We start from the raw sequence: 27,944 nt of genomic DNA on the forward strand, positions 1-27,944 counted from the left end.
CTCCACCGGTCGCCATCTTGGGAGTGGCGCAAGACTAGTGAGGAAACAAAGGACGGACTAAATCCCCCTTTGATATCCTAGAAAGCTGCTGTTGTTGTGTCCCTGAAAACCGAAGAGCGAGGTACGGGGGTTCCCGGGGACTGTGGGTCATCACCTCTCAATGATAAATGGGAAAGGGGACATCCGGGGGAACAGAGTTGTCATGATGGAGCACTTAGAAAGTAGCGGAACAAAAGCAAGAGCACCTGCTCCGGCTTTTAGACCCCCCTCCTATGGCTCCTGTCCAGCCACCATTTAATGTGGCTCATCGTCAGACCCATCCTTGTCGCATCCACCTCGGCCTGGCTCCAGGACCCTTCTCCTCTTCCTAGCCCCCATCTCCTCTCTGCAGCTAATCCTCCCTCCTCCCCCAAACCCAGGAGCGTGTGGTGCCCGCCCCCATCCTCTTATGTTGCACCTAGGCTCCCCTTCTGCGTCTACCAACAGGCTCCCTTTCTGCCTCCCGCAGGCTGCCCCCACTTCCATCCTCTTCTACCCCCCCCCCCCCCCCCCATGTACTTGTCCGCCCTCTCTTTGAAGTACTGCGCCTTTTTCACCTTTCATGATTCTTAGCATTTCTTTTCTCGCCCTCTTTATCTAAATTCTCCTGCTACCATCCAATATCTCCCTCTTTCCTACCCGCCCCTCTAAATGCCTTCAGATACCTCGCCCATTTTAAGGTCTGGTATATGATTGCACAGATATCAAACAGACAGGCTTCTAAAAATGTACATCAAATGATCTTTGCTGTGCTCCTCTCCTTTCAACCGGAGTTCCTGTCCCTATCTTCTTTTTACCACTCACACCAACATTCCACTGTGTACATCACGTGCATGTAGATGATGAGTGCCAAGCAGGGATTCAGTAAGACGAGGCATATCATTACTGGTTTAGTCTGATGGGATCATGGTAATGAGGGCCCAGCTCAGCTATTTGGATTCACATGGTTCCAGAACCGCCCGGTTCGGGTCAGCACAATGTAACTGGGACTAACTAAGAGTGTATCAGTTCAGGTTCTGATAAAAAAAATCGTTAGTCTTGGCTCAAATCTGAATATGTTAATAACACCATGAGTGTCTATGGCTGATGCCATGTGCAAACTGGCAGGCAAAGCCTGCTAAGTACGACTAAGACATGCCATTTAGCAAGTAATTGAGAACATGTCAGGGTACCCCTCAGGTTTCAAAGAGATGGATTTGCCTAATGGTCATGGTGGTTTGCGGCGTTTCGCCTTAAAATTATGCACAGAGTCCTTCTGTTGGTGGGACCTCTGGGATTTGTGAGGCAGGGACCACTCAGCGCACTCTGAGTAGCAGATTCCCATTCAGGTGACGACTACTAATGTGGAAGGGAATACTAGATATTCCGATGCTACAATACTTATGCCCGCTGAACCCACATATAGTTCACCAAACAGTTGCTATCATCACACCTATAAATTATAACATATTCTTTCACTCCTTTTCTCGGTACACATCGCTGTATTTGTTAACTACTGCAGCATCCTATATGTTGAGTCACAGCATATCAGATCCGTAAGCTGTATAGTGTGCAGAATGGCTCCGTCTGCCCATCAAGATCCTCACCAAAGGAGATCTTGTCACTTTTGCAAGAAGGTCACTTCTCTGAGCAGTAATGAAGATAATTTAAACTGATTGTATTGTTTACAGGTTCTTCAGCAAACAGGTTTTCCAAATATTCAACTGAAAAAAAATCCATCCTCCTATCCGTGTAAGAAACCAGTGGAGCAATGATAGTTGTCTTCAGAAGAGTAGAGTAAAACGCTCTCACTTTGGCACATCGAGCAATGAACAACACTGGTCCGCATTATCTGAGGCAAAGACTTCGAAAATACACCAACAACAGAGCTCTTAGATCAAATGATCAGAATTTTCTGGTCATTCTACGATTTGCAAAGGCCAGGACCAGAGGCAGATCCTTTTCGGTTAAAACTACCACTCTGTAGAACACAATGCCGGAACATCTAAGGAAGATCAACTCTGAACACATGTTCAGGAAAGCATTAAAAACATGGCTCTATGCTCTTCCCTAACACTCTACTACCGGTTCCTATGCCCAGGTCTAGCGCTGGGACACCTCCGTTGGAGGTAGCCGTGCTCTCTATAAGCTATCTATTATTATTATTATTATTATTATTATTATTTGATCAATCTTACCATCAGGTAATCTCACACACCAGCTGAAAAAAGGTCATGTTAACCCCTTTGTTAAAAAAAGCCATTATTTCTACTTCTAAGCCGCCCAACTTAAGACCTATTACTACCATTACAGCTCTAGCCAAGATAACAAAACCTTTTATTGTCCACCAGCTACAGCTTATCCCAGACCTTCACCATCTTCGTTTTCCTGTTTTCTCTGGGTTTTGTCCAGGCCAGGCCCCTTCTGGACATTTTGGGATGATGCCAGCAGTTTAATGACGAGATACTGTCCATGCAGTTGCTCCTGGATCTCCCTGGGATCTTTTACACAACTGACCACTGCATTTCATTAGAGAATTTATTTGCAGCTCTTGGGCCTTAGAAGGCACAGCAAGGAGGTTTCCTTCCTTTCTTGATAACCGTTTGGAAAAGTTTAATTAGGCCCTTGATACCTTAAATGTTTGAATAAGGTGTTTCACATGAGTCTTCACTGCCCGTGTCCCGTTTAAATGTTTACTGTCCGCCACATTTTGACCTGTTTGTGTACTGTTGGGTATCAGTTCATTCATATGCTGACCAAACCCAGGATAATTCAAGCAGACAAAAGGTGATGGTAAGAGTGCTTGCAGTAAGTCTAACCACTGGCTATCGCTCAGAGTAACATTCCAACCCATCGTTATTTTGCCCACCATGCAACCTGACTTTATTCGACAACTGTACTCTGATGCCTCCTCCTCTGTCCGCTACAGGAAAAGCGGGGAGTGCAACCGACCATTTAAGATCTTAAAAGGGGTAAGGCAAGGCTGTAACCTCACACCGTTTCTTTTTTCTATCTATACTAACTGTGTAGGAAAACATCTTGAGGGCGTAGCCGTGGATGTCCCTCTGTCCGCTAATCACCAGCGGCTACCAATATTGGCATATGCAGACGACGCTGTCTTGATGGCCCGAACTGGGATGGGGCTTCAGCGCCTATGCGGCCTTCATGAATTCATTGGATTTAAAGGTCAACCAGTCGAAATCCATTGTATTCATCGCAGGGGCAGGGCAATGCGACAAAACACCTTCTTTTTTATGGATTCTGGCAAAATTGAAGTGGTGGAGTCGTTTCCCTATTTAGGTATACTTTTTGATAAAAATCAACCATGGTCTAAGATGGTCGAGGGAAGAGCAATGGGTATGGAGAGGAGTTTAATGGCGTTAAAAACATTCTCTAAAAGGCTGGGAGCAAAACCTTTAATCCCCATGAAAAGATCTATCATGCTAAAACTAAGGCTGCAGCTTCTTACAGGGCAGGCGTATGGGGCATGGCGCCTAGTGATTCCCTTCAGTCCATAGACAATACATTTTTTACGTCTTTTATGTCTCTTCCGCAGTCCTATTCCAACTAATAGAACTGGTTCTACCCTACATATGGATACTATTAAACTGGCCCCACTCCTGCTGTGGCTTTCTATCTGGCATAGGGACGCAGTACCTCTCACTCAAAATAAAATAAGTAATGTTTTAAATCAGAAAACTACAGCAGGATTAGGTGGCTAAAGTATGTTGAGATGGAACTGACAGCTATTGGTTTGAATCATCTTTTTAAGGACCCAATTTACCTGCACCATATCGAGACGGAAGTTGGCTGATACATTTATGTTGCGGGCTCAATATCATAGAAGGTAAAGAAATTATCTGTCAGTCGGCCCTCATATATGAATTAACTTCACGAACAATGATGGGGGTGCACAACTTAAGAATTCCAATAGACCACAGTTGTATGGAAAAAGTCACTTCTTTATTGTATCAAAATTGTTTCAAGCTTTAAAACCAGTTGAATCAAATTCTTAGCCAACGCGTTTCGCTCTCACACTGAGAGCTTCCTCAGGGCGGAAAAATATATCCGTATTCAGTCGGTTTCACAAAACGGCAATGTGTAAATCAGAATTGTAATCACAGTCCTAAGATGTGTAGTCAGTAGTAAAGGAGCCAGTCATAGTCCAAAGGATCCACACAAGAAAATGTCCACAATCAGGCAATATTTCAAAGAACATAGGTAAGTTGAAATTGCTAGTAGAGTCCTATATTGTGTAGATGATGGAATCAACGCCAGTGACTATCCAAAGGATCCTGTATATTATGGAGTCGGCATATATTATATTGCATTGTCCATCACACCGAACCTGTTCCCACAATTCTAACGTAATATAAAGGGAAGGGTGTACAGAAAGAGGGCTTGTAATAACAAGCAAAATTTCCTATATCGTCATGATATTAATCCTCGGGTGGGAGTAACTGTATATTATGGATTCTGCGTTTATTATATCACGTTGTCCATCACACCAAACCTCAAATTCAAGTATGGCGTGGCATGTCCTGACGCGATCCTCCAGTGCGTGAATTAACTTCACCTCTGCATGAGGGAGGATATTTTTATCTGGCTGACGTCCGTATACCACGTCATAAATTTATCTTACTAAGACTCCACCTAAATTTGATACCACTGATGATAGGATACCCATGGAAGAAATTTAAGCACTCTGAACCCTCCTCTCACAGCAAGATCGCAGACATACACAACAGCTTCGACGCTCAAACCACGCACCCTACAACCGTACCAACGCCCCCCACCACCACCCTCCACGCCTGGACCCCGGTCAACACCGAAGACACCATCCGCACGATGAACTCATCCACTCCGGATCACCAACCGACCTCTGCCCTCACCACGTCTTCAACAAGGCCGACTCCGTCATCGCACCCCACCTCCGGGACATCATCAACACCTCCTTCGACACCGCCACCTTCCTGGAGAGCTGGAAGCATGCCGAACTCAGCGCCCTCCTGAAGAAACCATCAGCAGACCCCACCGACCTCAAGAACTACCGCCCCATCTCGCTCCTCCCTTTTCCTGCCAAAGTCATCGAGAAGACCGTCAACCGACAGCTTGCCGCCTTCCTCGAGACGAACAGATCCCTCGACCCCTCGCAGTCCGGCTTCAGAGCCAACCACAGCACCGAGACCGCCCTCATCGCGGCCACTGACGACATCCGAGCCCTGCTCGACAACGGGGAAACAGCGGCCCTCATCCTCCTGGACCTCTCCGCAGCGTTCGACACTGTCTGCCACCGCACCCTAGTACAACGCCTCCGCAACGTCGGAATCCAAGAGAACGCTCTGAAGTGGATCATCTCGTTCCTCGCCGGAAGAACCCAGAGAGTCCGCCTCCCCCCGTTCAGATCCGAGGCCACCGAAGTCATCTGCGGCGTACCACAAGGATCATCTCTCAGTCCCACCCTCTTCAACATCTACATGATCCCCCTCGCGGCCATCGCACGCCAACACAACCTCAACATCATCTCCTACGCCGACGACATTCAGCTGATCCTCTCCCTCACCACGACCCAGCCACCGCCAGAACCAACCTACAAGAAGGGATGAAAGACGTTGCCAAGTGGATGACGAACAGCCGCCTGAAACTCAACTCAGACAAGACGGAAGTCCTCGTCCTGGGACCGTCTCCCTCCGCCTGGGACGACTCCTGGTGGCCCCCTGCCCTGGGCAGCGCACCCAAACCAACAGACCACGCACGCAACCTGGGCTTCATCCTGGACTCCTCCCTCTCGATTTTATTTAAAATTTTATTTAAAACACTTGTATAGCGCGGCTGTCACCTTGCAGGTATCCTGGCGCTGGAGAATACTCCTAAATGCGGGTACTGAGATTGATTGGCAGATAGATAGGATTAGGGAAAAAGCCAGGTTTTGAGACGACAGGTTTTGTGACCAGACAAGTCAACGCCGTCTCATCTTCATGCTTCAACATCCTACGCATGCTCCGTAAGATCTTCCGATGGATCCCCACCGATACCAGGAAGACAGTCACCCAGGCACTCGTCACCAGCCGACAGGACTACGGAAACACCCTCTACACCGAAACCACAGCCAAACTACAGAAAAGACTCCAACGCATCCAGAACGCCTCCGCCCGACTCATCCTGGACATCCCCCGTCACAGCCACATCTCAGGACACCTGAGAGACCTGCACTGGCTCCCCGTCAACAAAAGAATCACGTTCCGACTCCTCACCCACGCACACAAGGCTCTCCACGACCTGGGCCCCAGGTACCTCAACAACCGCCTGACCTTCTACACCCCCACCCGCCAGCTTCGATCGACCAACCACGCTCTCGCCGCCGTTCCACGCATCCGAAGAGCCACCATGGGAGGAAGATCCTTCTTCTACCTGGCAGCCAAGACATGGAACTCCCTCCCCATCCACCTCCGCCAGACCCAAGACCACCTCTCCTTCAGTAAGCAACTCAAGAACTGGCTGTTCGAGCAGTAGCAGACCCCCCCCCTCCCCCAAGCGCCTTGAGACCCTCCGGGTGAGTAGCGCGCTCTATAAATTTCTTGATTGATTGATTGATTGTGTCCGTGCGATATGCAATCACCACAAAATGATCTTTACACCCTATTTCTTTGTGACAGGATAGACAGAAATGTATTGTCTCGATCTGTAAGTGATATCATTTTAAACTCTGTCGTGTAGCATTGTATTTCTTAAGATCCCTCCCAAATCCTTTCGTCTACTTCTCAGTTGCATCATTTCAATGGGCGTGTATGAAAAAACGGACACAAACTGGCCCATAATCAGTAGAGGGATTGCTTTTTTTAATTTGTAATTCTTTTAATATTTATTGTTTTAAAACTGCTGTTAAGTAGACAGTGTACATATAGATGAAATGGAATGCACAACAAACTGATTGGGAGTGTTCTTTTAATTATTGAGACCTATGTATCATATAATTATGTCTTAAAGTAATGACATTTTATGTACTTTTATGATCTTATGTTTAAGATCGAATACATAATTGAATCGAGGTGCTCTATTTGGGCTCCAGGATTGTATTTCAGATAATGTTCTCCAGTTACATGGCTGCAACATGGAGTTGATTAATTCCGGGTGTAATGGGACATTATCGTTAACCTCCGTTCCACCCAAAGATTTTTAATGTGTCTCTCAAACTTAGAAGCCGATAATGATAAAAACATTGGCTTCCTTGCAGATATGTGCAGACTTTACTTCCTCATTAGAAAAAATAAAAATACACTTCCAGTGCTGTCCGTTAAATATTGTGCCCCAATAGTTGTAGCATATGGTTGTAGCAGCTATTAATTACCCACTAAACTGTTGTAATTTCTACAGATTTCAGAAGTTTACATAGGGTGCATTTCTCTGACTCTGACTGGATCTGCTGGAAAAAATTGTTTCTTCGATAAATTCCACCGCCCCCATCCCTCCCTAGCAAGACCAACACACCCTCACTTCCAGCTATCTCTTTGTAACCGGCAGAGCAATGACTAGGCCATGCTAGTTACTCCATGGGTCAGCCTTGTTTCTTGGGGTAATCTGGCTTTTTCAGTAGAAGCCTCCTACATCTCAAACTCTCTTCCATTGAACATCAGCTTTTTACAATGACTTGCTTTCTTTGGGCAAAAGCTGAAGATGGGCCTGTTTAGTTGGCTTGGGTTACAAGACCAGCACCTAGATACCGAGGCAAGTAGTGTGCACCAAGTAATTGCTGTTGTTTTACAGAAGATTAGGGCTTTCTCCGTTCAAAGTTTTCAACTTTATTAATTCATATAAATTATATTTTTTACTTACTAATTACATGTATTAACAATTAATGCATTTTATTATTGAGAATACGTTGCCAGTTTTATTATGCTGCTCTGACAGCATTGCATTTTTTAAGAAGACTCTGAAACCATACCCTCTATAGGTAGGCCACAGTAGTTTATTAGACCAAAGCCCATATAACTCATCTCGAGTCTGTGTGTGCATTAGAAGGGCGGCCTAGTCAATAACTGTGAATTGATAGCCCTCTCCTGATTAAATAACCAAAAATAAAGCTTAATCTCAGGAAAATAGATTTAATTCGCCTGTGTAAACAGAGCCCTAAATGCAGAAATGTGGCTCAGATAGATTTTGCTAGAGGAGCAGACACTCCTATCTTAACAGGTGAAATGCTCAAACTCTGTGGATCCAAACGCAGAAAATCTTGACTTCCTTCACACCCCATTGAACACGTGAAGACATAGCTGAAGAGAATTTGGACAAGTATTAAACTAGGTTTGCAGAACAGTTGGGGACGAGAGCATGTAAGCAGAGCAGACATGGAGCGTTTTGGAACCGTGTTATAGCTTCGGTAGTCCAATGTCAAACAAATCTGGGGAGACGGAATAAACTGCAGAAGGTAGCAAATGTGAAAGAGCTTCAAGCCCCAAATAGGTCTGGGGAGGTACATGCGTGCCTTGCTGTTCCAAGCGCTGGATCCAGATGGAATTAACGTAGACAGGACGCCATCAGTAAAGTTGTAAGACCGGTTTAGAGAGGTTGGAAATAAAGAAAAGTCCCATGAGGGGTCCTTGTGACTTTGGCAGACCACTGTAATGAGAAGGCTTTCCTGCTTCCCACAGACCTGCAGAAGGACATGAGGCTGCAGTGGAGACTCATTCCGATACTTTCTAACCTATTCCTCGATATTATTCGTAGGAGAAAGGCAATGCTGGCTCTACAAGGTAAGTTAGCCTATATAAGGAGTCAAGCCTTTGCTTCGGCATCCAGCCACGCTTCGTATCCAGCTTGAAATCAGGGTGCAAATTTGTTAAAACGGAATTAAGGAATGTGTTGCTAGTTTAGAAGCTGAGAGCTGTCTCAGTCGATAAGGCGGCTGAAGAGCGGAGTTTACTTCGTTGCAATCAGACTTTATGGATATGTTTGTTTTCTTCACGTGAGTGACTTGAGATATATTGTTTTTGTTACGACTGTATGTGTTCCCTGTCCGCGGTCCCGCAATGAGTAAAATTGAGGCCTTTTTTTACAAAACATGTCCTGCTTAATATATGAAGGAATGAAACAATCATTAATGTGTGTCCCTAGTGAATTCTGACTCGTATTCAAGGAAATGAGGTCACCTGGGGGCTCTGACCCCGGCATCTATTTTATGATGAGTTCTTATATTGGTTTCCATTCAATCTAATAAAAGGATCGTTTTAAAACTGTTTAGGTTAAATTATTTTGATTGAAACAGGCAGCCCTTCCTACTGAAATGTGAGTGCAGTTGGCTGGAAGAGGTTTCAGGCAGTTTCTGTTTCAAGCTTTGGGTTGTAACAACACTGAAGAACTAACAAGGGCTTGTGTAAAATTATGTGTGTGTAGTAGCACAGACGTAGAGCAGCAGTTTGACTCACAGGCGAGGGCTCAAAACAAGCATTTGCAATGCAATAGGTCTCGCAATTGTGAGATTTTGAGCTATTCACGTTGTAAATGACAATGCCTTTTACTTGTGTTTAAAAAAACCTGCAATAATAAAAGGCATTGTCATTTACAATACCAATAGGTCAAAGTTTGAAAAATGCAAGACCTTGTGCATTGCAAATGCTTGTTGCTTACAAGCGATCCATGCTGCGCTTTCAATAGAGGACACACCCCGTTCTTTAGACGAACGTGTCCAAAGAAAGGTCAGCGGCCGATATTAAAGTGAAAGCACGTTATGGGGTGCTTTTACCCAAAAAAGCATTTGTTTGTCAAGTTTTTGTAAAAGCGCGTCGTGAATGCTCATATGGCGTGCTGAATGTTGCAGGAGTGGTACAAAAGGGGGTGGTGATGGACGGAGCATCTGAATCAAGCAAACACTCACACCCAGTCAAAAGATCTGGGTTTAATCCATCACCGTTCTTTAGCCCACTCTGCCACCCCAGTTCAGACATGGCTATATGCAAATCAGTCTGACCCTGTGCCTCATGGGAACAGTCCAGCCCGAACTGCCAAGCCATGCCTTCCCTGGACCGGAAACAAGCTTCCGAGGACCGGTTTCTGGCATTCCAGCCGTCTTCAGCCCGGCTTGCTTGAATCCAGTGGCAAAGTGAGCAAGGGACTCACGTCTGAGCATACCCTGCCACACTTATGGTGGCTAAAAGTGGTACAAAAGGGGGTGGTGATGGACGGAGCATCTGAATCAATCAAACACTCACACCCAGTCAAAAGATCTGGGTTTAATCCATCACCGTTCTTTAGCCCACTCTGCCTCCCCAGTTCAGACATGGTTATATGCAAATCAGTCTGACCCTGTGCCTCATGGGAACAGTCCAGCCCGAACTGCCAAGCCATGCCTTCCCTGGACCGGAAACAAGCTTCCGAGGACCGGTTTCTGGCATTCCAGCCGTCTTCAGCCCGGCTTGCTTGAATCCAGTGGCAAAGTGAGCAAGGGACTCACGTCTGAGCATACCCTGCCACACTTATGGCGGCTAAAAGTGGTACAAAAGGGGGTGGTGATGGACGGAGCATCTGAATCAATCAAACACTCACACCCAGTCAAAAGATCTGAATTAACGTAGACAGGACGCCATCAGTAAAGTTGTAAGATCGGTTTAGAGAGGTTGGAAATAAAGAAAAGTCCTATGAGGGGTCCTTGTGACTTTGGCAGACCACTGTAATGATAAGGCTTTCATGCTTCCCACAGACCTGCAGAAGGACATGAGGCTGCAGTGGAGGCTCATTCCGATACTTTCTAACCTATTCCTCGATATTATTCGTAGGAGAAAGGCAATGCTGGCTCTACAAGGTAAGTTAGCCTATATAAGGAGTCAAGCCTTTGTTTCGGCATCCAGCCACGCTTCGTATCCAGCTTGAAATCAGGGTACAAATTTGTTAAAACGGAATTAAGGAATGTGTTGCTAGTTTAGAAGCTGAGAGCTGTCTCAGTCGATAAGGCGGCTGAAGAGCGGAGTTTACTTCGTTACAATCAGACTTCATGGATATGTTTGTTTTCTTCACTTGAGTGACTTGAGATATATATATATATATATATATATATATATATATATATATATATATATATATATATATATAGTTTTTGTTACGACTGTATGTGTTCCCTGTCCGCGGTCCCGCAATGAGTAAAATTGAGGCCTTTTTTACAAAACATGTCCTGCTTAATATATGAAGGAATGAAACAATCATTAAAGTGTGTCCCTAGTGAATTCTGACTCGTATTCAAGGAAATGAGGTCACCTGGGGGCTCTGACCCCGGCATCTATTTTATGATGAGTTCTTATATTGGTTTCCATTCAATCTAATAAAAGGATCGTTTTAAAACTGTTTAGGTTAAATTATTTTGATTGAAACAGGCAGCCCTTCCTACTGAAATGTGAGTGCAGTTGGCTGGAAGAGGTTTCAGGCAGTTTCTGTTTCAAGCTTTGGGTTGTAACAACACTGAAGAACTAACAAGGGCTTGTGTAAAATTATGTGTGTGTAGTAGCACAGACGTAGAGCAGCAGTTTGACTCACAGGCGAGGGCTCAAAACAAGCATTTGCAACGTAATAGGTCTCGCAATTGTGAGATTTTGAGCTATTCACGTTGTAAATGACAATGCCTTTTACTTGTGTTTAAAAAACCTGCAATAATAAAAGGCATTGTCATTTACAATACCAATAGGACAAAGTTTAAAAAATGCAAGACCTTGTGCATTGCAAATGCTTGTTGCTTACAAGCGCTCCATCCTGCGCTTTCACTAGAGGACACACCCCTTTCTTTAGACGAGCGTGTCCAAAGAAAGGTCAGCGGCCGATATTAAAGTGAAAGCACGTTATGGGGTGCTTTTACCCAAAAAAGCATTTGTTTGTCAAGTTTTTGTAACAGCGCCCCGTGAAAGCTCATATGGCGTGCTGAATGTTGCAGGAGAGCATGTAGTGCCTGCAGTAGGAGAAACCATTACAGAAAATAGTGCCCACAGAGTAAATAAGACGTACTGTGTAACAACTGAAGTAAAAGGCCCAGTCTTCATGGTGTGGTAAATAAATAAATAATACCCTATTTTTGAATGCTTAAATGAATAACAGATAGCTCAATAAATAAGAGTCAAGATTCGAGGTAGTAGGATTTGTTGCAGGTTTATTACAGCATAAGGACAGGATCAGGACAACCTGCATAGGATGAGCAGAATGACAGGGCCCAGCAGGACAACTGGGACCCAGTAGGGGAAAAGGATGCCCAGCAGCTGCTGGGGCTTGGTCTGGGATGAGCTTGGAATGAGCGCGCTAACATTCAATAACAAAAACAGGCATATATACATAGCGCGAACACATAGCATTACATTGCAGTAGGCGTAACAGTGGGTGGAGTAGAAGGCGTGACGTGTAACAGTCGCGAAAGATAACAGTAAAAGTAGGTGTAACTGGGAGTTTACATAGACATGTGATGTAAAACGTAACAGAATATGTCATGAATGGGCGGACACATAGGAGGGGGCTACCTAAGGAGCCGGGACCTCTAACCTAATGGTGTGCGAAAACTGGCAATGACGTATTACTAGGAGAAGCTGGGGGCTACGAACTCTGTGCTAGGAGCAGAGACTAGAGTCTGGAGGGTCGGAGCGACATGTACCTAATCCTATCTGGTATCTAATGTTTAGGGAACATGTTGATATAAACTAGAAGTCATGAGGGGAAAGGCTGACTTGACTCTAAGACTGGACCATGCATTATTCTACATGTAGTGCGTGATGAATATTAAATGACCATTAAATACAGTATTTCTCTAACGTGGAGTCGAGAAGGCTAGACAATGACGGAAACTATTGATGCAGTTCAGTAGCTTAGGAATGCAGAAGAGGAGGACTGAACTGATAGCAGGAACTGTAACATACTTTTGGCAGACTCAGAGGCAGAGCCGGGCTGCACCGGGCACTGCTAGGCAGGAAGTAAGTGAAAGGTCGAGGATACAGGTGGGGGCTGTATCGCTCCTCAGCGAGGCTTTCAGGAGACAGGAGCTGAATCTGTGGTCCGGGCCCTTTTGAGGCCTAGAAACGGGGACTTTATAATGGAATAACGTGCACACTGAGAAACGTGGCAACATTACTTACATAGGCCTGATATTCGTAGTATTCACGAGGACTGGAAAATAGCATACCAGAGGTGGACACAACTGTAATTGCGTCTTTAATCAGAATGGGGAATAACATATGCATATTGATCATGCATACATAACATATGATGGATGGGGCGTAGGGACACAGAACATGGCAAAATTTACTTTTCCACATTCCCTCCTTGTCACTACGTTTACATCAGGAAACATCAATATTCATGATACCGTCTATCATTTCATACAGTACCATTTGCTCGTCTCGAATTGTCTTGGAACGGGACTTAGAACGGGGCTTGGGACTAGGAATACAAGAGGTAGCACACATGCTGCAAATCGCAGGGCCACATTGTATACAGAGGCAGCAGCTAAATATGATCGCTACTGCAATACTTAGAAAGGACAGGACTTTCCATCCCCATGCGGAAATTACATTCCAGAACCAACCGGACCATGTCCAGGTGCCTGGATCTTGATGTAACAGGTGGGCAATTTTATGGAGTCTGGTTATAGCTGAATAAACAGACGGCGCGTTATTTGGAATGAAAATGCAACAACTGGATCCGAGAATTCTACAGGCCCCGCCCCTATCGGCCAGTATGACGTCAAGGACGAGACGATTCTGTAAAACGACAAATCTCATAGCAGATTGTTCTTCGGTTAGGTTACCTAGAGCAGAGGCAGTCTCATTTACTACAGCTTCAAGGGTTCTTGTTAACCTACGGATCAGTTTACTATTCTGGACAGGTCCTATGAAAAAGAAGAAACCTTTATTGAAATCTGTATACTGTTCTAGAGTAGTTTCAGTTTGATCGACAATTGGGGACTCCCTTCTATGTCTAGTGTGTACTAAGAAAGAATTCCTATGATAATCAGGTGGGGCTAGAAAAACAGGTGGCAGTAGGAAGGCAATGTAACAGGTTCCCTCCCAATCGAGGGGCAGACGGACATATGCAGTTTGACCACAAACAAAATAAGAATGACGTGAAGCTTTAAAAATAGATTTCCCACTGTCACTATACTGGATAACAGTAGTACATTCACTATGACCTATATGTACAGAACCATAACTACGGACACATAATTCGCCTTTGACTGGTAGTACTGAAATAGCAGGTAAGTCTGGAGTAGTATCAGACTGAACATTCAGGACCATGAAATTCGACGAATAATTTCCTAAATTATATACCTCATTTTCTAAATCTAAACCTGTTCTGTGGGGAAAACCTTGTTTGTCTGGAAAACATGTACTGTTGAGAAAAGACATATCTGTTGAAGATGACGTTAGCGTGGACCATGCTCCACACGAACCATTGTGTGAGAATGGATAAGGAAAGAGTGGCAGAACTCCCTTCGATGTCTGGAAAGGGGGGAGTCGACCACACACCCAACAATTAGTGGCATTGCTGGTCTGGTGTGAATAATGTAACATACGGATGAATGTGTTATTACGCATGGCAAGGCGGTATGCATATTCGTGAGGAGGCAGATCACTAAACGTGTGCTCTACTGTAGCATTAGCAGACATATTTACATGAGGAATTGGTAAATACAGGAAAAATGCGTAGCTGGTGCAGGAAATCATTAAGCTGAGAAATAATATGAAACTCAGAAAAACGATGCATTGTAGTGAACTGCGACTAACTCTCTCACTATGGGGGTCTATTTTATACATGTCAGAAACAGTCTAACCGTTTCACCTAGGGGAGGACTTATACAATCAAACTGGCTGACTTATTAGACCTGAGCTTTAACTTATACTCCTGTTGCGGAGTTTTCTCTAACAAGGGAGGGGTTGTAACAAAGTCTGGTGCGGGACAGTCCTTTAAAACAATGTTCTGGCAATCCTTCGAGTCCGGGGAAATGTTCTTGGCAATGTCTTTAAAGTCTGTTCTCGGTCCTTTAAAAAGTTTTACATGGGAGAGGTGCACCCACCCCTTCCTGCCTTCTAGCTTGACGGCAGTTCGGGTGGTCAAGAGGACTTGACGTGGCTCTTTCCAACGTGGTTCCAGCGGACTTGATCTGTCAAAGTTGCGGATCATTACCAACGATCCTGGAACGATCTCGTGCGGTGCCACCTCGGTATTGTCTGGAAATGCGGCGGCAACCTGTGAACGACATGAGTTGAGGGCAGACATCAAGGAAGCTAGGTAATCTGTCAGCATATTACATGAAACATCGGTAATACTTCGGGGTCTAGGAGTACCCCACATGTTAGGGGGGCGGCCGAAAACGACCTCATACGGGGACAGACCTGATCTGGAATGTGCGACCATGCGCATGTAAAACAAAGCGACTGGCAAAGCTACTAACCAGTCCACACCTTTGTCTTTACAGACTTTTGCTATACGGATTTTCAGAGTCTGATTATGTCTCTCTACTAGTCCAGCTGCTTCTGGATGGCGTACACAATGAAACTTCCACTGGTACCCTAACAACAGGGAAACGTGTCTCATGAGTTCTGATGAGAATGGCTGACCGTTATCAGAATATACGACTCTAGGGAGTCCGTATCTAGGGAAAAATTCACGAACCAACTGTTTAGCAGTGGTCGGGGCTGTGTAATCTGGGACTGGATATGCTTCTGTCCACCTGGACAAAGCGCATACTACTACAAGGACATACTTGAAACCTCGACATCGCTCCATCTGAATATAATCCATCTGGAGGACCTCAAAAGGGTGGTCAGGGGGCTGGAAACCACCTTGTTCCACCGGAACACTTTTACCTGGATTAAACTGACAACATATCATACAGGTACGGACTTTCTGCTTGGCTGCAGCTCGTAAATGCTTGTTGAACCAAATGTTCTGGATACTGTCTAACATAGCTTTTTCTCCTAAATGTGCTGGACTATGTGCGGTATTGATAATGACTTGAACCATAGAATCGGGGAGAAACCATGTGGCTCTGCCCTTCGTTAACCATCCTTGATCTGTCCGGACCCCTCCTTGTACAGACCATTTCTTGATTTCATCGGGAGTAGCATGTAACTGGATATCTATGACATCTTGTGTAGGGTCCTTAACTGTCATGCATGTAATCAGATCTGGAGTATGTGTCTGTGTCTGATTAACTGGAATGTCTGGTGTCTGTGCTGTAAGCTTGGCTGTGCGGTCTGCTAAATCATTACCTTGGGAAATAATGTCTGTGACTTTCGTGTGTGCTTTGCACTTCATAATAGCAATAGATGTCGGTAAATGTATGGCATCTAACAGGGCTTGAATAAGGAGACCATGCTGAATCTTGGTTCCATGAGAAGTCATAAAACCTCTTTCTTGCCAGAGCACTCCGAAGTCGTGTACAACTCCGAATGCGTAACGTGAATCTGTGTAAACATTAACTTTCAGGTTCTTAGCGTGTATACAGGCTTGTGTCAGAGCAACTAGCTCTGCTGCTTGAGCAGACAGAGTGTCAATACGGTGTGTTTCAATAACTTCAGTGTCAGTAGTCACTGCATACGCGGCGACTAGTTCTCCTGTACTAGTTCTCATACATGAACCATCCACATAAAGTGTCAGGTCAGGATCTGGTAACGGAATGTCTGTCAGATCTTGTCTTGGCTTTGTCGTAATGTTAACTACTTCCACACAATCATGTGTGTCTGGATTTGAATTAACTGATGGTAACAGTGTAGCAGGATTCAGGACGTTGCAGCGTCTAATTTCTATGTGTGGCTGGAACAGTGTCAATTCATAACCTGTTAAACGTGCAATTGTCAAGTGCTGAGTTTGTGTTCGGTTTAAAAGAACTTCTACTGAATGTGGTACTTGTACTGTCAGAGAATGTCCTAAAACTATGGAATCACTTTGTCTGATAGCTAGTGCTGTGGCTGCAACTGACTTCAGGCACGCAGGTAACGCCTGGGCGACTGGATCTAATGTGCTCGAAAAATAAGCACAGGGCTTGTATTGACCTGCTTGATCTTGTGTGAGAACAGATAATGCTGTACCTTCGCGTTCTGTAACGAAAAGTGTAAAAGGCTTACTGTAGTTCGGTGTAGCTAGAACTGGAGCTTGACATAGGGCTTTCTTTAACTCGTTGAAACTAAGTGTATGTTCAGATGTCCAAGGGAGGACAGTCGATACGGCTGCCTCCTGTGTCGTTAACTGTATCAGTGGCTTGGCTAGGAATGCATACTGGGGAATCCATTGTCTACAATAAGAAGTAAGGCCGATAAAAGCACGTACCTCCTTCTGGGTTCTGGGCTGGGGAAGACTCGCTATTAACTGGATACGGTCGGGTGTCAACTGCCTACCCCTCTTGGACAGCAAGTGTCCTAAGTATACCACTTGCTGGACACAGAATTGAAGCTTTGAAGGTGACACCTTGTGTCCCATCTCGGCTAGAAAATACAGAACTGTAAGTGATGCTCGCTCGCAAGCACGTTCAGAACGGGCTGTGATCAGTAGATCATCGACATACTGGAGCAGGGCAGTGTCAGTTGGCATGTGAATATTGTCTAGTTGTCTCTTGAGTGCTTGACTATAAATACTAGGGCTTTCTGTGAAACCTTGAGGAGCGCGTGTAAACATATAGCTCCTTCCATTTAAACTAAATCCGAAAAGAAACTGGCTGTCTGGATGAATTGGAACACTAAAAAATGCATTCTTGAGGTCAATAACAGTGAAAAACATGGCTTCGGAATCAATGGCAGTTAACAGGGACGAAATGTCTGGAACAACTGGGTACTGAGGAATAATACATTTGTTAAGCTCTCGTAAATCAATCACTAATCGATATACTGGGGGTGCATTCGGATCAGTACGTTTCATGACTGGAATGATCGGAGAATTGCATACATTGGAGTCAGTTTCTACAACTACTCCTTGAGCCATGAGCTCGTCAATAATTTTGGATAAGGCTGCTACAGCCTCAGGTGGCAATCTGTACTGTCTGATTCGGGGTAACACTACACCTGGTTTGAGAGTCACACGATAGGGTGTGATTTGCATGTAACCTACATCAGTTGGACCTTGCGCCCATAAATGCTGCGGAACATTAGACAATCTTGAATCAAAATCTCGTAATACATAGTGACCCTTAAAGTCACGTAGGAACAGACGTATTCCCTCTGGGGAACAACAAATAACTGCACCTAATTCTTTCAGTGTCTTAATACCTAACAGGTTTTCCGGACATGATTTAGTAAGTAACAGATCAGTAGTACGGGACAATGGACCTACTTCTAGAGTAACTGGCTGAGATATTTCATTAACTATGGGTTTTCCTGAAAGTCCAAGGGAAACATTTCTTGAGCCTGAGAGCGGAGCCCCTGGAACTTCGGCATGACTAATTGTGGTCCTACTTGCCCCTGTATCGATCAGAAATTTTCTGTCTTTCCCTAATACTTGGCTATGAACATAGGGACCTTCTTGGTCTACAGGTATCTCGATGAGAGGCAAGCCTACCTCCCTCTCTAGGCTGTTTCATGAATATGACTGATACTCTGGATACTCAGACTGTGCATACTGGTACATCTGCGATGTAACGTGCTGTGTTGCAGCAATAGGCTGCGGTACTGTAACTGTCTGTGGTGCATTCTGTGACTGAGGAATCTGTGAAACTTGTTCTTGTCTCGGCGGACGTGGTCTTTCTTTAGTCTTACCAGTAGCTATATTATGCTTCAGAACTGCACACTCGTTTATAAAATGACCTGGCTGTTTACAATAATTGCAGTTCCCTTTAACGGGAGCTGCAGGATGACTGGCTTGAATCGGACCCCTCTTCTGACTGTCTTGGGGAATAGATTGTGCAACTAGCACCTTCATTTTCGTGTCTTTCATACGTTTTCTCTCGTGTTCTTGCTCTTCTCTGATTCTATTCTGGTGGTACTGGAGCATCTGGAGCATCTGGGACGGACTATTTGCTTGCCAGGTGCTTTCGACTTTCAAAACTCGATTTTTAATTTGTGGACTTGAATTCTCGACTAATTTCGTAACGAAAAGATGAGGGTATGACTCACTACTTGTCTTGAGACCACTATTAACACTGAAACATTTCTCGAATCTAGAATAAAAATCACTAATATCTTCTTCTTGTTTCTGTTTACAGGCTGAGATTGCATCCCAGTCTTCTTTTCTAGTTGTCAATAATCTGGGTAAAACTTGAATCAATAATTCTGGTAATTCTTTACATTTATCTCCAAGACCGGTACCTGGTACTCGTGCCTTGTCTTCAGCTTCTAGAGCTGTCCAATCGATCTTTTTCTCTCCCACCTCCCATTCTTTTTCTTTTAACTTTTCATACACCCCTGCGGGTAACAGAACTTTTAACATTTTAATGATATCTGGGTAGGTGTATTCTCCCATACGGAGCATGTCTTTTAATTCTCTATGGAACCCTGCTGGATCTTTGTCATGACAGGGAATTAATTTCTTCATCTCGAGGAGTTCCATCTTTGATATCGGAGTGTATACGAACACTCGTTGCATGTCGCCACCCGCCCCTTGGACTGGGTGGACTTCTCGTAACGGATTCTGTCTGTCTATATAGAATGGTTTACTTTCTGGGGGTGAGACATGAACAAAATGCGGGTTCAGGAACGTTCTATACTTGTGGCGCTGTTCTAGAATGACACTAATTAAATCGGTACCTAGACCTCTCCATCTGTACTGGAGTAACTCGTTCAGGATATCATGTAACGGACCTGGATCAGAATGTTGACCCTCATACAGAGTAATGAGGTGCTGGATCATATATGTACCCACCAGTCGTTGCTCGGCTGGGGGCAGTTTCAGAAACATTTGTGCCACTATTTCGTCTGGAAAAGTGGTAGAATCAGTAATCCATCGGACTGCTGATCGGGCTAGTTCTTGTTCGTGCATAGTACTTAGTTCGCTATAACCGACTCGTGATTTCAGAATGTGATCGGTAGCTTGAAATACTTGTTCTAGAGAGCGCGGCTCTCGTTCTGGATGATGAAAAACAGACTTAGGCTCTGGACGTAAATGGCGATCTGGAAATCTAGATTTTCCTACATACGCTATTCTGACGGGATTCTCGTCTTCCTCTTCAGGATCAGAGGCACTTTCTTTCTCGCTTACTTGTGCTGCTTTACGCTGTTCGTGTAACCTTATTATTTCTTTGCGAATTTTCTTGTACATACTTTCCATGGCACTAATTGTCTTGTGCTTACCCTCGGCTATATTATCACTCCACCTTGTTAGGATTCTCATTTCGGCGGGATCTTTAGACTGGTAATCTTGTTCTCTTATTAGGCAATTGATCAGGAACTTTAATATCATGAGCTGAATCTCGGCTTTTCTTTGAGACATAATCTCGCTAATACTTTCTGGATCATCCCCTGTACGGATGAAACGATATATTCTGTCTAGATCTTCTTTCATATTCGGCAAGGTGACTAGATACTCGGTCACCCTTCTTACACGTAAGGAATATAAAACCATAGTATTTTCGCCTGGAACTGGATCATAAACACATTCGTTAAGGGCTTGCCTGATTTCTGCGACAGACTTATTACTTTTAGGTGTACGCTGCGATGCTTGAGCATGTAACTCGAGTGCTGATAAACGCTTGTGTGGCGGCGGGGTTTGAGGAGGACCTCCTCCTGCGGCCCCTAGACTAGAATCGTCAACTGACATTCTTCGTGCTTGCAGGGTCGGTAATTGTAACGTGGGCTGAACTTGTATGGCAGGCTGACCCGGGGGTACCGTGACAGGTACTCCGGTGCCTGGAAGAGCGGGAAGTGCCTGATTTACAGGGACTGGTGGAGCGCGAACTGGATTTGCATATTCTGGAACTGTGTCGTCCAAATAGGACGAAATAAAAATATCAGCTGCGGTCGGTTTGTGACGTAGCTTGGTCGGAACTAATGGTGGCGGCAAATTACTGGGTGCCTCTGGGGTCGCTTTTGGCAAGCCTTCGGCAAGGAGAGGATACATACCCTTAATAAGGGCATGCCTCTGTCTGTCGGACTGTTCGGCTTTGACTTGTTCACCTATCTCGATTAATTCTCTTTCTTGGACTCGTTCTTGGGATTCTCTACTTAACTCTGACTTTCTGACTTCCTTTTCCGTTCTTCTATGCGCTTCCTTACGCCATAACTCGATGGCATCTTTCTGTGACTGTCTGGCTTTCTTTTTCCATAATACTTCTTCTACTCGCATGATACATTCGGAATCCCATGTACCCGATACGGGCCATCTATACTTTTCTTCTAACTGTTTGGTATACTCTACCCATAAATCTAAGTACAATATGGCGCTTATGCCATGTTTCTGATACATAAAGTGACCTGGACTGTCCCTAGGCGGAACAGGAACGGCTGCTTCTAGCAGACCCTTTCTAGTTTTTAACTGACGTAATTTTGAAAAGAGCGGCATTCTAAACCTGAATCGGAACACAATACAATACACGAAAAACAATAACAATTGGGAAAACAATTCAGGCATACCACGACATTAGGAATACATTAAACAATATCATAACATAACAATTCGAACAGAATACTACCTGAAAATACTGAAAACAGAAACAGAACAGAATTCTCGAGAACGGAACAGACTAGAGTTACTGGATGCACTGCTGTAACAGTACGGAACATACCGGTCCCATAAAGGAACACATCAAGACCCGCATCCACCTAGGTGAACACTTCGTTTGCGGGCTTGGGTACCACCAACCCACGGACCAGAGTCAATTTAGACTGACCCTGTCGAGACACTACCCCAGCAATGGTACTCACCGGGCAGCACGGAACGGAAGGCCTCGGACGGGACTGGACTACGACGACGAACTTCGGACTTCGGACTTCAGTTACGGGTGGACCTCCGGATACCTCGGACCTTGGACTCTCGGCTTGGGCTCTGGTCGGGACTCGCCGCGTTCCTCCACCGTCTCGTTCGGATGCTGGACCGCCTCCTCCGTCTCCTCCGTGGGCCTGAGGGATACTTGAGCAGAAATATCTGCCACTGCGCAGAAGAGTTCCGTCACGACTGCAGAGGGTCAGGGGGTCGGCGTGGCTTCACCGACGCGTGGGGAAAGGGCAAGTCCCTATTCGGGCGCCATTATGTGGTAAATAAATAAATAATACCCTATTTTTGAATGCTTAAATGAATAACAGATAGCTCAATAAATAAGAGTCAAGATTCGAGGTAGTAGGATTTGTTGCAGGTTTATTACAGCATAAGGACAGGATCAGGACAACCTGCATAGGATGAGCAGAATGACAGGGCCCAGCAGGACAACTGGGACCCAGTAGGGGAAAAGGATGCCCAGCAGCTGCTGGGGCTTGGTCTGGGATGAGCTTGGAATGAGCGCGCTAACATTCAATAACAAAAACAGGCATATATACATAGCGCGAACACATAGCATTACATTGCAGTAGGCGTAACAGTGGGTGGAGTAGAAGGCGTGACGTGTAACAGTCGCGAAAGATAACAGTAAAAGTAGGTGTAACTGGGAGTTTACATAGACATGTGATGTAAAACGTAACAGAATATGTCATGAATGGGCGGACACATAGGAGGGGGCTACCTAAGGAGCCGGGACCTCTAACCTAATGGTGTGCGAAAACTGGCAATGACGTATTACTAGGAGAAGCTGGGGGCTACGAACTCTGTGCTAGGAGCAGAGACTAGAGTCTGGAGGGTCGGAGCGACATGTACCTAATCCTATCTGGTATCTAATGTTTAGGGAACATGTTGATATAAACTAGAAGTCATGAGGGGAAAGGCTGACTTGACTCTAAGACTGGACCATGCATTATTCTACATGTAGTGCGTGATGAATATTAAATGACCATTAAATACAGTATTTCTCTAACGTGGAGTCGAGAAGGCTAGACAATGACGGAAACTATTGATGCAGTTCAGTAGCTTAGGAATGCAGAAGAGGAGGACTGAACTGATAGCAGGAACTATAACATACTTTTGGCAGACTCAGAGGCAGAGCCGGGCTGCACCGGGCACTGCTAGGCAGGAAGTAAGTGAAAGGTCGAGGATACAGGTGGGGGCTGTATCGCTCCTCAGCGAGGCTTTCAGGAGACAGGAGCTGAATCTGTGGTCCGGGCCCTTTTGAGGCCTAGAAACGGGGACTTTATAATGGAATAACGTGCACACTGAGAAACGTGGCAACATTACTTACATAGGCCTGATATTCGTAGTATTCACGAGGACTGGAAAATAGCATACCAGAGGTGGACACAACTGTAATTGCGTCTTTAATCAGAATGGGGAATAACATATGCATATTGATCATGCATACATAACATATGATGGATGGGGCGTAGGGACACAGAACATGGCAAAATTTACTTTTCCACAATGGGAGGATATGAATGAAGACAAGGCGGTACTAAGGAGGGGCTAACAAGCCTATTAACGAATCCGAAACCAGCATTTATGAAGGACAGTGACACAAGCCAATGACAAATATGGGTGGAGAGTGGGCCGGGCTTCAAGTCCATACTCCAATAAAGCGTGGCTCGCAGAGTAGGACTGTCTTGGGACCAGGGCTCTGGCTTAGGATCTTGAGATGAAAATTTTGATTACTTCAGTCTCTACCCCTAGGTCTTGAACTCTGTCATCCAGCCACAGTCTGACCCAAAATAGTGATGTATTACAGTGACCCCTTAATTTAAGCAGATCTTCTCAACTGCTTTTCATGTGTTCTCAGGTGCATGAACCTTACATACTGATATATCCTGTGTAGAGAGATTTAGTCTAAACTCAAAGTTGAGATTTGGTGTGATAACTTATTTATGATTTCAGTTTAGTGGCCTAATGTGGTCCACTGGGTATGTAGCAGACATTAGAAACAGACATTCTAAGCATGCCATGGCTCATTTCACAAAATGTGGGTGGTTTAGTGAAAATAATTTTATTTCCTCCTCCCCTCCCCTCCTCACTAGCCTCAAGTTCCCTGACCTTCAAAGATTAGCAACAGTTCGATATAGTATAATCCAGAGTACTGAGCACTATTGAAAAGAAGTGTCATTGAAGTTGTTGCATTCCAGACATTACACTGTGCTAGCTTCCATATAGCAAATGCTTTCTTCTTTCTTACATATTTCTTTAATATACCTTCCTCACACTTTAATATTGTTTGCCATGTTTCCTATTTCTCCATTGTTTTGTGTCTCCACTGGCTTGTTGTTCTTACTCCTTGGTTTTTCAAAATCTCTTTTTATTTACATTCTCTGCCCTCCTTTTGCTCCACCTGTTTAGGTTATTGAAGGTGCTGGCATCCTGACCTGATCTGCAACGAATCGGCTGTGGCTGCAGAAAACATGGCTTTTGGTGTGGAAGTCCTGCGTTTCCAGCTTCCAGGCCATGAGGCGGCCACCTTGCGCAACATGAACCAACTGCGGTCTGAGGAGCGGTTCTGCGATGTAACTGTTGTGTCAGATACTCTCAAGTTCCGTGGCCACAAAGTCATCTTAGCAGCTTGCTCGCCCTTCCTGCGAGACCAGTTCCTACTTAACCCGACCTCGGAGCTCCAGGTTTCTCTCATGCACAGCACCAAGATTGTTGCAGACCTTCTGCTTTCCTGCTACACGGGCACCCTGGAGTTTGCAGTACGGGACATTGTGAACTACTTGACAGCTGCCAGCTACTTGCAGATGGAGCATGTGGTAGTGAAATGCCGTAATGCTCTGCACCAGTACATTGAGCCCAAAATGTACCTAAAGGATGAGGGCAGTGGGGGAAGCACCAAGAGGGGACGGTCTAAATCCTTCGGTGGCGGAGTATCAAAGTCCAGGGGTGGGATACACAGCAGATCTTCCCAGGCTAGCACCAAAGCAGATCTGCCCCCACCGGAAACCTTGGAGATGAAGGTGGAAGCCAGTGAGGAGGAGGAAGAGGATGACAATGAAGAAGAGCCAGAGGATGACTCTGCCTCTGACTACTGTCTTGTGAAGGTAGAGTCAGCCATGGAACAGGCACACCGACGGAAGAGGAAGCAGAAACCACAGCCCAGGTGGGCTAAAGAGGATTCCAGGGAGCAAGATGATTCACAGGTCAACTCCACCGTGGAGAGTCTGAACCTGGAATTGGAGAAGAGCCAGCAAGGGTTGATGAAAGCCTGTTACAATTTGTCGGAGGACATGGAGGGTGATGGGCTAATGATTATCCCCAGTGGCTACTATGAGGAGAGGGAGGCAGCCACCAGTAGCGGGGAGTGTGAGAGCAGCATGGCTGGGATCATGGGGTATGGAGGGCGGGCTTTCAGCTCCAGCACCATGAAGGATATCCTTAGGATGGGAAACCCTTTGAGGAACATCAAGTGCGCCAAGTGTGAAGAGGTCTTCCAAGGTGTGGAGAAGCTGGTCTTCCATATGAGAGCACAACACTTTATCTTCATGTGTCCCCGCTGCGGCAAGCAGTTCAACCACAGCAGCAACCTGAACCGGCACATGAATGTGCACAGAGGTGTCAAGTCGCACACATGTCTCATTTGCGGCAAGTGTTTCACCCAAAAATCCACGTTGCATGACCACATGAACCTGCACAGTGGTGCAAGGCCATACCATTGCTCCTACTGTAACGTTCGCTTTGCCCACAAGCCCGCTATACGCCGGCACCTGAAGGAGCAGCATGGAAAAACAACCGCCGAGAACGTTATGGAGGCCAGCGTGACTGAGATAAACCTGCTAGGTGGTTACAATGAGCGGGAAGAGGGAGGGGATCTTGGCTATAGTGAAAGAGATGATGGGCCTGATATTGGCTATGCAGACCGAGAGGAAGTACCACTTCCTGGCTATGCTGAGCTCGAAGAAGGGCCTGTTCCTAGCTACTCAAAGCAGGATGAAGAGACCGAGCCTGCTCCCCAAGATCTCGGTCAGGATGAAGGGACGGGTACAATGGATTGAATTCACTTTGCTGCTGAGACGACAACAATGAACTATAACTTTTGTTATTGTATTAGACATTTCTTGTGTGCGATGTTATTTTTCTTTTTAGACTTTTTTTGTAGAGGGTAAATCCTCTTTTATTTTATACCTCGGAACCAAGAATAGCCCAGCCTGTTGCAATTTTTTAACCCACTTTTGCCCAACAGGTTACTGTGATGTCACCTCTACTGGCGCAAAGATGCTTTAGCCATAAAGTGCCTTTGTAAGGGGGGGGCTAGTCTAGCTGTTGGGTTCTCTTCCTTTCGGCTCTCTATTCAAAGCTCGTTTACACAGTAAAGACACAGGTTTACACTTGTGCTTGCAGTATTTCTACATCTTCATATATGTATTTGATCCTAGCATCTCTTCTATTCTAAGTGAGGAAATTGGCTTTGGCTTGCATTTGAGTCCAAAAAGAATATTCTGTTGTAAAGATCCATTGATGGCTGGTTTTGTGATAACAGTTGGTGAGTACTATACTCACCAACTGGTATTGTACCAGGGGACGATGTGTACTATTTTTTCCCTGTACATCATGGAGTCTTAATGACGTTACTTTTTACGCCCATCGAGTAATGTCACTAGAGCTGTAGCTTCTACTAAGGTATCGCTATTTGCCCATAACAATTCAGAGCAGGTTGATCTGCATCTTTAGTGCCCCTGGGAGCAAACCAGGTGGTGAAATTAAGGTAATTTTGATATGATTTCCGCAGGTCTCTTCATCTGTACATAAATTAGTGACCTTAAATGCTTCAGTAGTGGTGAAGACTAGGTGCAGACTTAGAGTAACTAATATTAAAATGAGGTTAATGGTCCTGTATTTTTCACAAAAATATAAATGTGTACGTTCTAGAGAACAGAGTAAACCAGGTTTATGCTGCTTCTTACGTTGGCACTAAAAAGGGTTCATTTTTTCCTGCATCTGGTCACCAGTTGGCACACCTGGACCTCTGTGGTCGGTCCTCTTGCACTGAAAAGTGAAATAATTGTTAGGGCTGCAGTCTCAAATTTGGTCTGGAACTATATAGTCTCTGCTGTTGATCTGCTTAGATTCTCCTTGAACGGTTGTAGTCGGGCGACTAGTCGTAGGTTGTTAGGTTGGTCCCAGAACAAAGTTCTGTCTTTCTTCCCCCCTACATTTGGACACCTGTTTCTCCATCTTGATTTGCTTGTATTGGATATCACTGTTGGAAATAATTGACTCGGCCATTGTGACATGGACATAATTGTTTGGCTAGGTTCTCTTCTGCAGAATATGTTAGACCAGCTATCTCTTCAGGTTAATTCATCTTCAATACCTACCAGGTTTAAGGTGTTCTTGGGTGTTCGCCTTTTTCAACCTCAACATTTCTCTGCAAAGTGTGCATCTCATTTTTTTGCGGTGTTCCACTCGCCTTCCTGCTGCGGTGTTTCATGTGGCAAAGTTGATGATCGCTGTACTGCACAGTCCTTCATCTTAAATTGAAGAGTAAAGTGTTATGGGAACAGTTGATGAGCTGCAAAGTGAACCCTGCAAGCTAGACACCGAAGGAAAAGCAATAACAGAACATGCTGCTAGTTACCCAGAGATTGACACCCAGAAAGGTTGGTGTGGCTTTGGCAGCCAGCAGGAGTGCCTTCTGTCACACAAGGATATAGGCACTGTGCAAAAATACATTATTGCCTGGACAATTTTCTCCAAATTAGTACATAAAGTAAGGCAAACTTACACATGTATTACTCTGACTTTCTGAGCTGTTTTCTAACAAATACTGTTTTATTCTGTGCACCATGTCATTCGAAGATTAGTTGCTTTCTCTTCTGTTTCTGTGAATTCTCAGCATTTAGAATCTTCCCTTTTTCTCAGGAGATCTTCATTTGTAGAATGTAGACAAATATGTGCATGAAATCTAAAGCTTTACAAAAGTGAGTAAAAACATGAAATTATAAAAGTCACATTTGGGAAAATGGCAAAGGCAAAAGTAGGAAAAAGTG

General features: G+C 45.0%; 1 protein-coding gene across 1 annotated transcript; it reads left to right on the top strand.

Moving 5' to 3' along the window:
• On the top strand, positions 1 to 27,925 carry LOC144756265 (zinc finger and BTB domain-containing protein 12-like). The gene is made up of 2 exons (XM_078645910.1): positions 1 to 121; positions 24,304 to 27,925. Exon 2 carries the CDS (start codon positions 24,366 to 24,368, stop codon positions 25,947 to 25,949), a length of 1,584 nt encoding a protein of 527 aa, XP_078502036.1. The 5' UTR covers positions 1 to 121; positions 24,304 to 24,365; the 3' UTR covers positions 25,950 to 27,925.
• Positions 27,926 to 27,944: the final 19 nt, after the last annotated feature.

Source organism: Lissotriton helveticus, chromosome 5_1 (assembly GCF_964261635.1).
Source record: "Lissotriton helveticus chromosome 5_1, aLisHel1.1, whole genome shotgun sequence".
NCBI lineage: Eukaryota > Metazoa > Chordata > Amphibia > Caudata > Salamandridae > Lissotriton > Lissotriton helveticus.